The following is a 17,260-nucleotide window of genomic DNA, read 5'->3' on the forward strand; positions in this document are numbered from 1 at the left end:
TCGATTTTTCTATCTTTCTAAGACTTAACTATAACAAAATACAATAAAAAAAAAATACAATGCTAGGAGTTATTATGCAAAAAAAAAAAATTTCAATTACAAAACTCAGAAACATGATAAATAATCATGAAATTAAATGATTAATGAAGAACTAATATATATCACGAGGTCAAAAACCTATTTTTGATCAAATTTAAAAACTATATAAAGCACTCTCTTTTTTGTATCATTAATGTTGAATCTTTCAATATAGTATGTCTAGACCGAATCAACATATATTTTTTTTTAACATCCTGTAACTCTTCCCTAACCATGCTTGGGCAGAATAGCAAAGCAGATACAAGTATTAGTAGCATAACAAAAATGTGTTTTATGTCAATATAAATTCATATTTTTGCTCACGGTAATTGTGGCCTCGTGAGAGAATCGATGATTGCATCTTTGGTGCATTTACTAGTACTAGTGCATCTGAAAATTTTTAATTGGCTGGTTGTAAATAACCCCGGACTATGAAATAAAGAATTATATCAGACTTACCTACACTGAGGTATTGACAATGATTCTCAAATAAAGAATATTTTTATAAAATTTTAAAATTTTTAATGTTTCTAAATCTTTATAGTACATTATTTTTAAAAATATTTTAAAATACTTTAAAAGATAATCATGTTACAATATCAAAGAGATTTGTAGACTAACTTATATTTCTTAACTAGATTTCAAGGGAATTGCGAGGAATTAAAAGATTGATTTTGTTGACCATAAATACTAATAATTTCTATATATATCAAATTTAGAAATATCATTATTTGTTGATTATATCAAATTTGATCATCAAACTTTTGATTGCTATATATATTTTGTTTTGAATATTTATTTTTTCAATTTCATCTCTTAAAATTTTATTTTTATATTAACTTTGGTTCTTATTTTTATAATTGCTATTTGCTTTTTCCTTATCATATTTTTATTGAAATTTTTTATCTATCAAATTTGGTCCTCATTCTTTTGATTGTTACTTATTTTATTTGACATAATTTATGAAATGTTGATTATTATTATTTTAATTTCTTCATCTTTCATTTTTTAAAAAAAAAATTTAGATTTGATCTCTATTATTTTGATTATTATTTATTTTATTTGAGATAATTTATGAAATTATATAGTTTTTTTCAATTTCATTCTCATTCAACTTTTTAATTTGTAAGATTTGTTCCTCATTATTTTAATAAACTTGAGATAAATAAAATATTAATAAGTTATTTTTCAGCTCATTTTCCATGACATAACTAAACACTGTAAAATGTTTTCCAACTCATTTTCCATTACGCTACCAAACATCGAAAAATACTTTTTTGGAATTCACTTTTTCCGGAATTCACTTTCCAAAATAAAACTATTTTCCAGCAAAGAAACGGAGTCTTAATAAAATTTCAAGGGAATTGTGCGGAATTAAAAGATTGATTTTGTTGATCATTAATACTAATAATTTCTCGTAATATATAAACACACACACAGAATGGTTTAACAAATGTTTATTATCGAAGAAAGGACAAGGTGATCATGTTCTCTTCAAACATTTTGTGATCCAAGGCATTGTTCCCATAGATACCGGATCAAAAGTTACTTTAGCTAGAAGCATACAAAATGGTATGCGTAGCGAGCGGATGTCAAAGATTCCCAAATCTATGGTCACCCGATTAAATAAAACATTTTATTTTTTTTTACCTTTCCTTAAAAAAATGAATAAAGATGACTGGACGACGGTATCTCTAGATATTGTAATTAAATGTCTTAACCCTGTTTGTAAGAAATTTAAATTATGATGGAATTTATTTTTAAAAATATATTAAAATAATATTTTTTTAACGATATAATTCACCCATAAAATAAGATGTAATATAGCTGGACACAGGAGTACTGATCCACCTTAAAAATTGGACAGCATACTCAGCAGCTAAGGCACATGTATTTTTATTCGTTTATAGTTTATGTGTTCATTTTTTATTTTATTTTTTTTATTTATGTGGGTGTCCGAGTCAGCTTGCGCGCACCACGACTAATCCCACGATTCACTGAACACCCTGCAAACCCAATAGACATGTAAAGCACCGCGAAAATAACATACATTTATATGAGAACTCGAACTCAGGAGCAGCGGAAGGAGAGAAGCTCCTTCCACCGTCCAGCCAAGGCTCTCGGTGCTAGTTTATGTGTTCGTTGATTTGCCGCAAAGAAGCGTGTATCCTCGTCACAAAGACGTAATACCAGGTTTGATTCCTTAAAAAAAACCAATTTACAGTATTGTTTTGGATAACCACAAGAAAATCCTACTTTGAATTTGGACCAAAGTTAACGTTAAAAGAGAGGCTGCGATAGCAGCTGTCGAACGTTTTAAAAGTGTTGTTATGATTATTTTTTAAAATATTTTTTATTTAAAAATATATTAAAATATATTTTTTTATTTTTTAAAAATTATTTTTGATATTAGTATAATAAAATAATCTAAATACACTTAAAATATTAATTTAAAATAAAAAATAAATTTTTTTATTTTATAAAAATATTTTTAAAATACAAAAATAAACAATAATTATAGATTTTATCGCTTTGCTTTTGTTGAGTGGGGGCATTTTTTTGAATCTGGATAATCATGGCGGTCGTCTTCGTGTTCAAGATCATGGCAATGCAGGATCGATTGGTGGCTTAGCATGGATGAAAATGATGGTGAGAAGTATGGCATCATCCAAAGATATATGTGATGAATAATAATTGAAGTGCTGAACAATTGTTTGAGGCTCTAATAAAATAGAAATCAAATTGCACCTCTTTAAAATAATATTTTTTTTAAATAATAATATTTGATATTTTTATATTGTTTTAATGTATTAATATCAAGAATAAATTTTAAAAAATAATAAAAATAAATAAAAAACATTTAAAAACAATTGATAGCATGCTATCAATTCGGATAAAGGATGAAATATAATTTTCTAGCATTTTACTTTATGTTCTTGACAAGCACATCACATCGACTTTTTGTGTGAGTGTAGTTTCGTGAATAGTTACAGCCACAAAAACAATGTGAATTTTACTAAACTTGGGTTGTCTGTGATCCATGTATTTCTCGGGATGGGACAACTTTAGGGTTTTTCTAGGCCTCCAATATATAATATGTCCCTTGTCGATCAGGTTGCATGGTGCGTGTATATTTATCATCAATTAGTACTTATCCTCCACCAGACCACCCATGATCGTGATTCTCAAATTTGTGGTCATCCAAAAGTTCATTATATATATATATAACAATCCATCCTTTTCTACTTCAATATTGACACTTTTTTATATAAGGGATATAATTTTGGATATTATTAAAAATAATATAAATCATATATCTCGTTATCTTATCTAACAACTTAAATTATTAAATCGAGATACTTCTTTGATAGGATATCAGAACTTTGATGACTAAACGGTCACGAGTTTGAATTGTATCATTCTTATTTATTTGATAAAAAATTAAATATAAGATAATGTGAATCTGTACAAGTTTAAGCCCAAATAGCTTTTACTTCAAGGAATGTATTAGAGAATAATATAAATCATATCTTGAACCTCATCTAGCAACTTAAATTATTAGATTAATAAGATTCTTTTATATCCATATATACATCCGTTAAATTATATTTAAAAACTATTACAACAAGATTCTTAATTAATTATATATTAAGAGAATAATAGAAACATAAATATTTTATCAGAAATTTATGTTTGTTTATGTGTTTTAAAAATATTTATAAAAAATATATGAAATTTTTTTATTAATTTAAATTAATATTTTTTAGTGTTTTCAAATTATTTTAATATATTAATATAAAAAATAATTGTTAAAAACTAAAAAAACTCATTAATATATATTTTAATATAAAAAATTATTTAAAAAATAACGTAATTTTAACTCTCTTAGCGGTTAAGTATTACTAGATTAGCTAACGGCTCCCTTGCGCTATCACCGTTAGCTGTTTTTTTGGCAGCGGCTGGCTAGTAGGTGTTGTAGCTGTTTTTTCCTAGGTCGGTTCTTCCATGTTCAATGAACAGGTTTGATTAGAGGCGTCCGACAAGTGAAATCAAAAGAAGTCATGGAAAGCTGGAAAACAAAGAGTCAAAAATCCACACGGTCATGAATCTTAATGATTACATTTCTGTTCAATGACAGTTTTCAAGCTCTCTTTACAGGATTTCTTTTTTAAAAATTAGTGAAGTAAGTCAAGAGTTTTGATTGATTAATACAGTTAAAATAATAATAAAAATTGCTTTCAAGTCTTCATGCTTTACCCACAACATTAACAGTGTATTTGAAAACGTGATAGTGATTGTTTTTTAAAAAAAATTTTATGTTAAAATATATGTTAATGATTTTTTTTATTTTTTAAAAATTATTTTTGATTTTAGCACATCAAAACAATTCAAAAAATACAAATCACACTTATTTTTAACAAAAAAAAAAAATTTAATTTTTTTGGGAACACAAGTTGAACCGCGTACCCAAACTACCTCTTAATGATATAAATAATATTTTTCCCTTATCTTACAACATTTATTAGATATATAAAATTACAGGGATGAACCGTTGAATATATTTATAAACTAGTAGTATAGATTTAGATATATAAAACAAATTAATCATGCTATACTGTAATAATATCTTAAATAGATCATAAGTTTTTATTGAATTAATGTTTTTACTTGAGTTTTTATTTTGATAATTAGATTTTTTAAATTTTAAAAATCTTATATCTGGACTTTGATTTCGATAATTTTATATTTTTTTTCATGAACTGCTTGACCAGTTTAATTAACTTTTATGAATTATTTGATTGGTTAATCATAGATTTAATTGATTTATTGATTGTAAATACAATATCAATTGAAAATTTATTATAATTATCAACTATGATATTTAATTCATAATTCACAAATTTAAAATTGTGATATATATGTGCTTATCTAGCTTGAATTTAAGAAATAGAAAAGGGTCAGAACGAAATTATATTAGGTTAATATAAAGAGATAAGAATATATTTTAGTTAGAAAGAAGGGATAGAAATGTAAAATAAAAATATTTTAACATAATTTTTAAATAAATTTAAATTAAAAAGAAAAAAAAACAATATTCCCTCTATCTCTACTATACCTGTTTTTTCAATTAAGGAGCACTATTTTAAACAAAAACAAGAAATTTAGAGATTTCACCAATAATGTTCCGAAAGATTTCTTTTTGTTTATGTGTTTCAAAAGTATTTTTTAAAAAAAATTGAAATTTTTTTATTAACTTCTACGTTTTTAGTGTTTTTAAATTATTTTAATATGTTGATGTTAAAACTAATTTTTAAAAAATAAAAAAATATTATTGATATATATTTTAGCATGAAACGTTATTTAAAAAGCAATCATAATCATACTAGCAAATAAGTCAAGGTGAAGGTTTGTTGAAAAATATTATAAAGTTTATTTTTAATAAAAAAATTAATAATTTTGAAATCCAAAGCAAACGGCTCGAAAGCTGGGGAAGATGGCACTCCATGGAGTCGAGGCTTTCGGCTGCAAAAGTCAGCTTGACATGACTTTCTAATGTGATCCATATGATAAAAAGTAGTGAAAAAGAAGGTTAATTATACCCATAAATAGGAGGAGCGACTAATGCAGTGAACCTCTTTATTTATTTTCAAATTAAAAGGCACGGGTCCTCTGCCTCGTTTATATACATCTCGAGCTTGGAGAAGAGCTATCATGGCTAAGTGCATGCTTGACAAAGATACGACTGAAGATCTTGTCCCTGGTTTTCAAATCATGCCCTCCACTTGCAAAGCTAGCCACTATGCTACGTCCAATGCTTCTCAATTTTACACTATCAAAATTATTTTTTTAAAAATTATATTTTTAAATAAAAAAATATTTTAAAAATTAATCGTTATATAAACACTCTTTAAAACAAGAATATCAAAACTATGTACTTATACCTAGATTCAAATCAACACTAAGTATTCCATGAATTATTCTTAATTGTAGTGTTATCTAGTACTTACACATTAATCATGAATATTGTTTAAGTTTAAAATCAATTAATAATATTCGTTAAATTACATTTGGTTAGTATTGTACTATAAAAAATAACATAAACATGTTCTATTGAAAAAATAAAAACATAAAATAAATATATCTTTATGATAATTTTAAAATTAATAAATTCGATTTAAGGATTAAAAAATATACATATTAAAGAGACAGGAAAATATTCTGTTAAAAAAACAGAAACAAAAATATAAAATAAATATTTTAAAGTGAATAAATCTGATTCAAGGATAGACGAAATAGATATTGAAGAGATACAAACATATTTTGTTGAAAAGATAAAAACAAATATGTAAAATAAATATGTTTTTACAATAAATTTAAAATAATTTATTACTTTATAAAATATAAAAGACATGAAAATATGCATTGATACCCTGCTATGTATTGTCGTGTTCGTTATTTAAAAGTAATGATTTGATAATTAATTAATTAAGAGTGTCTTGCTTTTTCTTTGAAAATCAGAAGTTTTAAATTCCAGCTTTCAAGGCATGGGAAAGCAACTTCCCACTGTGCCTGAACACATCCAAAAAGCTGCTTCCGTTCACACGCCCATCGTCTCCTGCTTTTACATTTTTACTTCCAAACAAAAAAAGAAAAGAAAAAAGAAACAATAACACCATCAAATTACATAATACACATGGTAGAGCCCACCTTTCTATGGACCCCGCCTCCACCTCATTTCAATCACCACGTGTCCTCTTCTGCTACCTCTCACATCACCCACCATTACCTATCGCAAGCTGTCTCTTTTGCGACCTCAATACCACCATGAATACATATCCACAGAAATGCATGTGCATACACACATGCATGTACACCCATCACTCATCATGACATCATACCAAATCCAAGTACCCATTTGACCATATATTCCATCACTTTATTTTTGAAAATTTTATATATGATTCAGATATTTTAATATGATCCCTCTAGTACTTTTCCTTATCAAATTCATCCCTCAGTCCACAATTCTTATGATGCATGTAGTCTTTATAACCACTTTAGTCGAAGAGGCATTTAAAAGAATGGGAATGATTGTAATTTAAAATATTTCTTTAAAAGTAATTTTTAATATTAATATATCAAAATGATATAAAAATATAAAAATTATTTTTTAAAAAATATAATTTTAACTGCATTTCCAAACACTGTTGAAATATACAAAGCAGAGCATTTCATGTCATAGATTGGATTCTTTATTAAATACGTGTTTTGTGGAAATGATAATGATGAATGGGATTCAATTTATAAAGTTTAAATGCAATTAAACTTTTACAAATTAATATTTTTGAAATCATAAAAACTTATTAGTTAATCAGTATATTATTTAAATTTTAAATTTAAATTAGGATTAAATAAAAATATTATCTATTGAGACTATTAATTTATCCATTTTTTTTAATTGTATTAACTATTGATTTTACAATTTTATTGTTTCATCAATTCAAGATAGATGCTGTGATAAGAAAATAAAAAAAACATGAATAATAGCAGTGGACCAGAGACTGCATTTTTAAAGGTTGTGAAATATATTAATTTGAAGAATTAAAAAGTAGAGGGACCGTAATAAAATATATGAATAACTTAAGGATGAAATAAATATGATCGACTAATCTCATATTGAGTTCACAGCTTTATAAGCAGCATCTCTCCCTCTCTTCCAGGCACCTCTGAGAGAGTGAGAGAAAGGAAGTGAGAAACCCTTTAAAAAAAAAAAAAACATGGGTAGCATCCCTTGTGAACAAGAATCTTGGGTTTCTACGAGAAACCTAGGAAATGTTCAAGAAAATGATCAAACCCATAGCCTAGATTTTCTTGATGATGATAATTGCAATGATTATGATCTTTTGTGTCAAGAGACTGAGCAGGTGTGGCAAAACATGAACCAAAACAACACCTTCACCAAAAACTTCAACAAGGGTTCTCTTCGAAAGATCCAGAGAAAGAAGAGTCAAGTGCTGTTAGAAGGGTATGTGGAAGGTATTAGTAACAGCGAAGATGAGTTGAAGAGGACAAAGAGTTTGACAGATGATGATCTTGATGAGTTAAAAGGGTGCTTGGATCTTGGGTTTGGTTTTAGTTATGACGAGATCCCTGAACTTTGCAATACTTTGCCAGCTCTTGAACTTTGTTACTCAATGAGCCAGAAGTTTCTTGACGAGCATCAGAAGCCTCCTGAGAGTTCTTCTCCTGCTGAGGCCGAGGCCGAGGCTGCAAGTTCTAGTCCCATTGCTAACTGGAAGATCTCTAGTCCTGGTGAGTTGATGGTTCTTTTGGTTTATGGTTGGTTTAAATTTAGATTTTTCTTGTTTGATCTGGTTTTTGGATGCTTGAAAGCTCAAATTCTTGATGGTTCAAGTGGTTACTTTGATTTAAGATTTGAGCTCCTTTTTTCATTTATGTTTGTAGTTCTAATTATTGAATGTGTTAGATTTGTAATTCATGTATAAAATGATGAAATGGACTCATTGAGAAGGAACTATTTCCTGCATTGCTGTAGTCTTTGAATCTGTTTCTGATGTGATCGTTTTGATCTTCCCTTCTTTCTTTCTTTTTCTACTTTTGGTTTATGCTGCCAATTTGAAGATCCATGATCTGCTTGGCAGTGACCTCATCCAAGAGACCCTGCTTGTCATACATCTAGCTTTTGCCTGCTCTTAGTACATGTACAAAACTGAGTATATGTACTGTACACAGAATAACCTGTAAAGATGTTTGAGGGCCAGAAACCATGTACAATGGTCTGATTTGTTGTTTGTCAAATTGATTTGGCGATACCCTGAATTTGATTCTATCGATTAGTCATTTGATTTTAATCTTTATGCTTCCTTATTTAACCCATACAGGTGACCATCCTGAAGATGTTAAAGCAAGACTCAAATTTTGGGCACAGACTGTGGCATGCACTGTTAGATTATGCAGCTGAAGGGCATTTTGAAATCAAAAGGTTCAAACAGTTGAAGGTTCATCTCTTTGGGAAGATCGGATGCTCATTATCCGTGGCAGTGGGCAATCAATAGCCCGGACCTACATCTAGTGCTTTTGCCTCACTGATCCATTCCAGTGCGCAACTATTTGGAAGAATTAAAGCTCCTGCATTTTCCTTAGATGGAATGGACCGGCCAGAGCATATGCAATGACGGGCTGGCTTTGAAGTAGATGAAGAGAAATGTTTCAGGTTTGAGATTAACCGCATACCCATAGGAGTCTGACATGATTCGGCGGCGACTAAGACACATTTCTGTGATTATTGTATTGAGAATGTTGAAAATAAAATTGTCATATGAATAAAGCTATTCATTCTCCATTTGTTCAAAATTGGCAGTAGTTTGTGTTTGATGTGGTTATAATTAGTTCCAACATGAGTTGTTGGTTTTTATGCAGTAGTGAGAGCCTATTCCCTAGGGCCTTCACCAAATACTTCCAGACCTCTGCGATTGCTGAGGTAACTAATCTAACTGGGTTGAGTCTATGGTTACCCTAGTTTCTGCTTTGTTGATCCATGAATGGTTGCTGTAGTGTACTAATGCTGACATCGCTTGCTTACCGCTGACAACTAACTTGTGTTCATCCATCCCATGGATAGATTAGCTTCCCCATATTGGCTGGTGGTGGAGGAGGCAAGTAAGAAGGGGGGGTAAAGAAGTGAAGAGGAACAATGCTGAACCCTATTGCTATTTGCTAACACAGTTTCTTATGATTAAAGCTCAAACATGTGGATGCTTGTACCATTTCTTTCTTTTGATGTAAAAATTAAGCTTTGACTTGCAAACCAAAGGTTGGGGTTTCGATACATGTTATAGAATGCTATGATTTTTATCCATAAGGTACTTGTCTTTCTGTGCACTTGCAGTTAAGCAAGACAATTTGTTTGATATCTTACAATGGTTGGTTTAGGGTGATGATGTTCACTTGTTCTGTGAAGAAAACTAACTTAGCCACCACACAAAGCAGCCGCGACAGCACTTCTTCGCCGTGTACAGGCTGGTAGTTAAAACTGCTCTATGAAGGTGAGCAGTGGTCTGTGTGGCCGCTGCAAAGGGCCTCTACATATCAACAGCAGTGTTGACAACTGCAGGGTTAGACCTTTCTATAGCTGGGAATTTTATCCAAAAGGGAATGGCTGGAAATATTTGTTTACGTTGTCAATTTGGACAAGTAACAGATTAAAAGCACTAGAATGCAAGAGATTCTCGACTTTAGGAAGTTTCTCGATTGTCTTCCTGTAATGTATTAAATTGGATGCAGGTTTTCTTTCTTGACAATTGGTTTCGTGTTAGGAAATTATTCTTCTTCCATGATTGACGCCTTCTGCATAGCCGTGTTCCCCAAGGGAATCATCTGCCTCAAGCAAGAACGATTTTCATGAAAAATGTTTCCCATTAATGCTCCTCTTTGAATATGGATGGCCTCTCTAACCCTAAAGAAACTAGCTTTGAGAGCTATGGCTAGCTCCAACTATACCCTGCAAAAATAAATGGAGCACGGTACTCTTGAAGACCCTCTGTGCAACAGTCAAAAAAGATGAACCAGTAATGATGAGTTTCCTTTACCGTTATATGTGAAAGTACCTTCTTCTCAGTTATTAGGTGAAGTTTTATGATATAATTTATATTATTTTTTTAATATATTTTTGAAATAAAAGTTTTTTAAACTTAAAATTTACATAAGTCCATATTACCTTGTGTTTAATCTTTATCAAATAAATAGAGATAGTGAAATTTAAACTTGTGACCGCTTGATCATTAAAGCTCTGATACCATATTAAAAACCATCTTAATCCAATAATTTAAACTGTTAAATGAGATCTCAGGATATGATTTATATTATTTTCTAACCCCACGGTAAAAAATTTGAATACTCAGATAATTCACTAGAGAACAATTCAAGTCAAGTTAGAATTAAATTCTGCTGTTCACTAGCTACAAAAGGTTCCTGATTTTGGAAGCAAGCCGGCTGCATCGCCCCACATGTGGTGTTCCATTTTCATGAAATCTTGTGAGAATTGTTTATGAATCAAGACGTAATCTCCCCCCAACTTGTTCATGTTCTTATCATAAGATTTAAAGTACTTATCAAAGATAAACAAGCAACTGCTTCCCTCTTACTGATTGATTGATTGCTTGTGTTTTTAACTTTCTTGAAGGGGAGGAAGCTGACCCTTCAAATCAGCCACGAAGATAAGCACCCCGAGACTTATCAAAAACAGTGAGAACAAGCTGGAGAATGACCTCGGAGACGAATGGTGACGATTGCCACAGAAGGCTAGATGTCTAAGGAAATCTCATAGATGTGATAGTGATTTACAAAATCATTAACTGATTGATTAATTTAGCATTACAAAAAGGGATTTGGCATATCCACTTGTAATAAAATTTTAATTAAATTTGTTTTCATTAATAACTCTGGCAGACAACATGTAAAGTCAGAAGTTAAGTGTCATCTGTCATGGTTTAGACAATTATTATACCAAATAATAGCCTGCAGAAGTTGTCTTTGATCGATTTAGCTAGCAAATAGACTCATATTATACAACGTAAAGTTAAATTTTGGCAGCATCAAACTTTACTCCCATGCTTGTCGAGAGAAGGAACTACATGAAACAAAGTGAGGAGATTTTATATTTTCTTGTAGGGCCTTTAATATGGCAGAATAGAAGAAAAATCATAAAAGGAAAATGGAGCAATGTGAGGGAGAAAGAAGGTGTCCCCTCGGGTGACTCAATCGGTAAAATCATATCTCCTTATATAAAAATATATTTTTATAGAGAAAATATTTTCTAATTGAATAACAAGAGCTTCTTTCATAATCTTTTCATTTGTACCATCTCTCATTAAATCCAAATAAAAACAGCCGCAAATGAAAAATTCTCAATACAAAAACTGTAACAAAGTATTCCTTGTTTTCTTTATGTAAAATATATTTTTAAATACAAATAATTTTTGTAAAATATTTTTAATAATTTAATAAGAGATACTGAAAGAGTTGGTCGTTGTTTTAGTGGAATAGAAGAAATAGTGGTGATGGTGGTTACGTGATGGTTATAGTAACAGGAGGTGGTAGTTAATGGTGGAGATAATGGAGTTGGTAGGGCCGTTGCCCTTACAATTTTTTTTTTTCCAACTCCTCCTCTAATAATATTTATAGTTTTAATTTAAATAGTAAAATAATTGAAATTTTAACCTTTTTTAATTTTATTTTCTAGCTTCCGTATTTGGTAATAAGTAATAGTGGTTAGATTATAAGGACAATGATGTAATAGAAAACGGTAGAAAAGATGATGATTAAAATAGTTGGATGATATTGTAAGAAAATCATTACTCGTAAAATATTTTTATATAATTATAATGAGTTTTAAATATTTTTTAATAAATAAACCAAAATTTTGAATATAAAATATTTTATTTTAACTAATTTTTTTGTAAAATATTTATGAGAAACAAATAAATGAAAACATTGTCTAGAAAAAAATGGAAGAAAATATGGAACAACGCACTAATGGCACAATAGAAGAATTATCGTTATTATTCAAAGCGTGTCAACATAATACGAGACCACCTTTGCATTCCAGAACTTTTCACAATCAAATCATTCCAGACCATGTCTGGTTATGGAACTAAACAAGATGAAACATTTCTCTCGTTTCAAATATCTTTTTCAAGAAAACATCAATAGCTTGCTTCTCACGCCTTCATTTATCTTTAGCATATTTATTAAATTCAATTGGTTTCGTTTCGGTTCGGTTCAGTTTAATTTAATAAAATAACCCGAAACTTGGGCAATTTGGTATCCTGCCCGGATATAAAGATGCACGAAACCAGGCATACGGTTAACTTTACTTGCTGGGATGAGAAATAAGTGAATATGAATAAATATTATTAGGATATACAATTTTAAAAAGTATCTATCATGTATTATTAATTGACAGAAATTAATTCTCTTGGCATTTTTTTTTGCTTAAATCACTGTTCATTCTTTTCACAAATTACAATGAATTGTAGTAGTGATTATTTTTTAAAATTTTAATTTAATTCTTAGATTATTTTTTTGCATAATAGAGCCATTTTAAGTCTAAATTAGCACATAATTGCATGTTTTTTTTTTTTCAAGAAATGATTGAATTGAAAGATAAAGAAACAAAGTGAAAAAATAGGTAAACTAATTGGTGTCTTTGAGTTTTATGCATAAATTTTATTTTGGTTCTTTATATTTTCCGGTTTATAGGTGATTAGTCTCTTTATTTTTTTCAAAATTCAATCATGATACTAAAATTCATTATCTTTTTTTTTCACTCTTATTTTCTGTTAGAGAAAAAAAAGAGAGGGCTGTTAAATTTCTATGAAGAAAAATAAAATTATTGTTGATAATGATTTTAACTGTCAAAATAGTTAAAATTTATATCAAGGAGTTTTATTTAATGAGAAAAGTTTTACCTAGTTTTTTTTTTTTCTACTCATCCGAGGAAGCAGGTATGATCATTTGATTTTTTTTGAATTTGAGCTGATTTTATTTTTTTAAAGCTGTTTTTATTTTTATCATGAATAAGTTTATTAAGATATTTAGAATATTTTTTATTTGTTTTGGGTGAAAAATAAAAAAATAAAGCTAGGCACAGGAATTCGGGCAAAGCTAGAAGGTCCACACGCCAGAGCTGGTTTTTTTGGGCATAGGTTTACAGTTTTTTATATATGAAAGGATCAACCAAATTCTTAGCCCAGCCCAACCAGTTTTACTGAAACACAATCAAAGCCTATATCAGCACTAAAAGTACAACAAGAAGCAAAATCTTTTGCTTTTTCAAAACCTTGGCCAGAATCAAATCATCTGATGTTTTGTTCTAGAGCCAGACAACATGGAACCCTTCCTCTCCTTTCAAATCTCTTCAAAAAATCATCAAAACCTTCGTTATTTTCATCAAACTCAAATCCCAATATTTCAAACCCAAAAACCACCACCAGGAGACCAACTTCACTTGCTACACTTAACCCACAAGAAACTTCACTGACTATAAGTATTACTTCCTCTCCTGTTGCTTCAATATGCTCTTTACTTTCTAATAGTGTTAAAGAACCGGTAAAGATTGAGTCTTTGTTGGAGGACTATAAAGAAATGTTGAATTCTGATATTGTGCTACAAGTCTTGATGAATTATAAGCAGTTAGGGAGGGTTAAGACATTAGAATTCTTTTCTTGGGCTGGGATGCAAATGGGGTTTAGGTTTGATGATTGTGTGATTGAGTACATGGTTGATTTCTTAGGAAGGAGGAAGCTTTTTGATGATATGAAGTGTTTCTTGATGACAGTTTTGTTTCATAATGGTCGTGTGACATGTCGTGCATTTTCTATTTGTATTAGGTTCTTAGGCAGGCAAGGGAGGTTTAGAGAAGCCCTTTGTTTGTTTCAAGAAATGGAGACGAAGTTCAACTGTAGACCTGATAATTTTGTGTATAATAATATGCTTTATGTGCTTTGTAAGAAGGACACATCTGGGGAACTAATTGATGTTGCGCTTAGTATCTTTCGAGGAATTGAATCGCCAGATACATATTCGTACAGTAATGTTCTTGTCGGTTTGTGTAAATTTGGTAGGTTTGAGACCGCCATTGAATTTTTTCAAGAAATGGGAAGGGCTGGATTGGTGCCAACACGGTCTGCAGTGAATTTTCTTATGAGGGAGTTGTGTTTGTTGAGTGCAAAAGAAGGGGCTGTCAACGAAGTTAGGGTACATGGTTCTCGTAAACCATATACAATTTTAGTTCCCAATGTGGGTCCAAAGAGTGGTGCTATACGTCCTGCTGTTGGCGTGTTTTTGGCAGTTTGTGATCTTGGTTTATTGCCTAGCACTTTCGTTATAATCCAGCTCATAACAGAGCTTTGTCGACTGGGAAAGATGACAGAGGCTTTTGAGATTCTAAAAGTAGTCGAGGAGAGAAAGCTAAATTGCGTGGCTGAGGGTTACTCCATTGTGATGAAGGCTTTATGTGAATATCGCTTAGTTGAGGAAGCTAGTCATTTGTTTGGAAGAATGCTTTCACTTGAATTGAAGCCAAAGTTGGTAGTTTACAATTCTCTTATTTGTATGCTATGTAAAGTGGGGAGATTGGATGATGCCCGGAGGGTGTTTCAGATAATGAGCAAGAAAAGATGCCTTCCGGATAGTGTAACATATACTGCATTATTTCATGCTTATGGCGAAGCTAGGAATTGGGAGGTTGCTTATGACTTATTGATGGAAATGTTAGGGTTAGGTTGGATTCCACATTTTCATGCGTATACTTTGGTGGATAAACTGTTGAGAGAACATGGGCGAATAGATTTGTCCAATAAATTGGAAAGGAAGTTGGAATCACAAATCTTGCATAAGCATTGTAAAGCAGGTCAATTGGAGGCTGCTTATGATAAACTGAGATCAATGCTTGAAAAAGGTTTCTACCCACCCATGTACGTAAGTGATGCTTTTGAGCATGCATTTCGAAAGTATGGCAAATTGGAAATAGCTCGTGAGTTGCTACAGAATATGGACAAAGCTCGCGAGCCTTCCAAGACAGAAATTAGGAGTTCCGTATGAGCTTTGATCAAGCAGTTAAGTTTACTTCCCTTGTTTTTTATCAGCATTGATCAAGCATAAACAGTAACTATGGCTTACGCTTTGGATGAACTTTCATATACTTTACAAACCAAGAATCTCTACAAGAGTCATGGTCTTGGTTGCGTGGAGAAGGCTTGTCAATACTTTAAAGCTTTCTGAATGAACCAGGTGCTGCTATCTGATGAATGTAATGACAGAGACACCTGCTGAGAATTCCTGAGCAAACAGTTCTGTTTACATAGATTCTTCTAATGTTAACTATTTCCACCAAGGATTAGACCCTTCTTTTCTGCCATGGAAAACATTTTCCAAGCTAGATGATCTTAAATGTGGGTCCTAGTGGTTGCAAGCTGGTAAGTTTTTAAGGAAGCGCCGCCCTGGCTCCAAAGTTCTCTTGTTGAATTCTTGGGTAACAGAAGAAAGCTATTGCCGAGATAATGGTCGGTTCTCAGGAGAGAAGACACTGGAATCTGTGATGGCAAGGATGACCTGATCGCTGCTTGATCAGGGAATGTGTCACTCGTACAACATTTTGATGCTAGAGCTACTTGTTTAAGCTTTTGCAGCATTGATCTCTACTTGCCTCGCTAATATTTTGTATGCTGCATAAGCTAGAATTTAGTTGATTTGCTTGCTTCAAAGTATTTACATCTTCCCAGATTAGTTAAAGTTTGCAATATTATCCGGGTGGTGGGGATACCGGATCCACATCACATATTACAAGTGTATAGACAAAGATGACAGAGAGTAGCTCATCCCATGATATTGGTTAGGAGGTTGAGCACGTCCAAGCTCAAGCCATTGAATTTTTATTTGGGTTTATTATTAGACTTGGTTTATGTTTATGTTATTTTATCGGACAATTTTATTTAGTGTGCTTTGAGTCCAATTGTAGGTGGTTTTAGGTCTTTACTAATTATATGTTATTTTTCTACATGTTAGACATTTTGTGATGAATTAACAAAAGTTGCAGAGTAGCAGACTCTCGTCCCTTCTCTTCTCCAGCTCATTTTCTTCTTCTTCCTAGCTTCTTTCCCATCTTTACTTCTCCTCAATCTGTCTTTGTAGTGAAATGAAGACAGTTTACACCGATTTAAATCTGTAATATCGATTACGATGATGTTTCAGTCCTCACAAGTGAATTTTCTTTTCATTGATCATCAGAACCATTAAATCCACGAGTATCTCCCACAAAACTGTGTTTTTAAAAAATTTATTTTATTTTTAATTAAAATTTAATACAATTTAATATGTTTTGTATCATTTTAATGTGGTGATTTCAAAAATAATTTTTTAAAAATAAAAAAATATCATTAACATGTATTTCAGTATAAAAAATTATTTAAAAAGTAATTATCACTACTTTTCCAAGCATAAAAACAATCACATTCCCAAACATAAAAGCAAGGATTATAGGCTTAGAACTTCTTTACTTTTCCCAGGCAATCATCAAGTACAAGGTCCATCTTATTTGTGATGAAAATAAATTTTTCCACGCTAATGAATTGCACAAATTCATAATTCAAGCCCGCAAACC

General features: G+C 30.8%; 2 protein-coding genes across 7 annotated transcripts; both read left to right on the forward strand.

The window, feature by feature from the left end:
* Positions 1 to 7,787: 7,787 nt before the first annotated feature.
* Positions 7,788 to 11,633, forward strand: LOC118054934 (uncharacterized). Of its 6 annotated transcripts, none has more exons than XR_012168530.1 (4): positions 7,788 to 8,391; positions 8,982 to 9,313; positions 9,520 to 9,580; positions 11,282 to 11,633. XR_012168530.1 is itself a non-coding variant. In XM_035066696.2 (2 exons), the coding sequence occupies exons 1-2, from the start codon at positions 7,857 to 7,859 to the stop codon at positions 9,059 to 9,061; spliced, it is 615 nt and encodes a 204-aa protein (XP_034922587.1). In that variant the 5' UTR covers positions 7,788 to 7,856; the 3' UTR covers positions 9,062 to 9,453. The 6 variants fall into 6 exon arrangements, 1 of the variants encoding a protein (XP_034922587.1); XR_012168528.1 differs by lacking the exon at positions 11,282 to 11,633 and adding an exon at positions 10,033 to 10,613 and having other exon boundaries at positions 9,520 to 9,913; XR_004688582.2 differs by lacking the exon at positions 11,282 to 11,633 and adding an exon at positions 9,722 to 10,613.
* A 2,386-nt stretch (positions 11,634 to 14,019) lies between these two features.
* LOC118055015 (pentatricopeptide repeat-containing protein At2g03880, mitochondrial) lies at positions 14,020 to 16,714 on the forward strand. Its single transcript, XM_035066814.2, has 2 exons — positions 14,020 to 14,146; positions 14,490 to 16,714. The coding sequence occupies exon 2, from the start codon at positions 14,542 to 14,544 to the stop codon at positions 15,700 to 15,702; it is 1,161 nt and encodes a 386-aa protein (XP_034922705.1). The 5' UTR covers positions 14,020 to 14,146; positions 14,490 to 14,541; the 3' UTR covers positions 15,703 to 16,714.
* The last annotated feature ends 546 nt before the right edge of the window (positions 16,715 to 17,260 follow it).

The sequence above is a fragment of the Populus alba genome, chromosome 17 (assembly GCF_005239225.2).
Source record: "Populus alba chromosome 17, ASM523922v2, whole genome shotgun sequence".
NCBI classification, from domain to species: Eukaryota; Viridiplantae; Streptophyta; class Magnoliopsida; order Malpighiales; family Salicaceae; genus Populus; species Populus alba.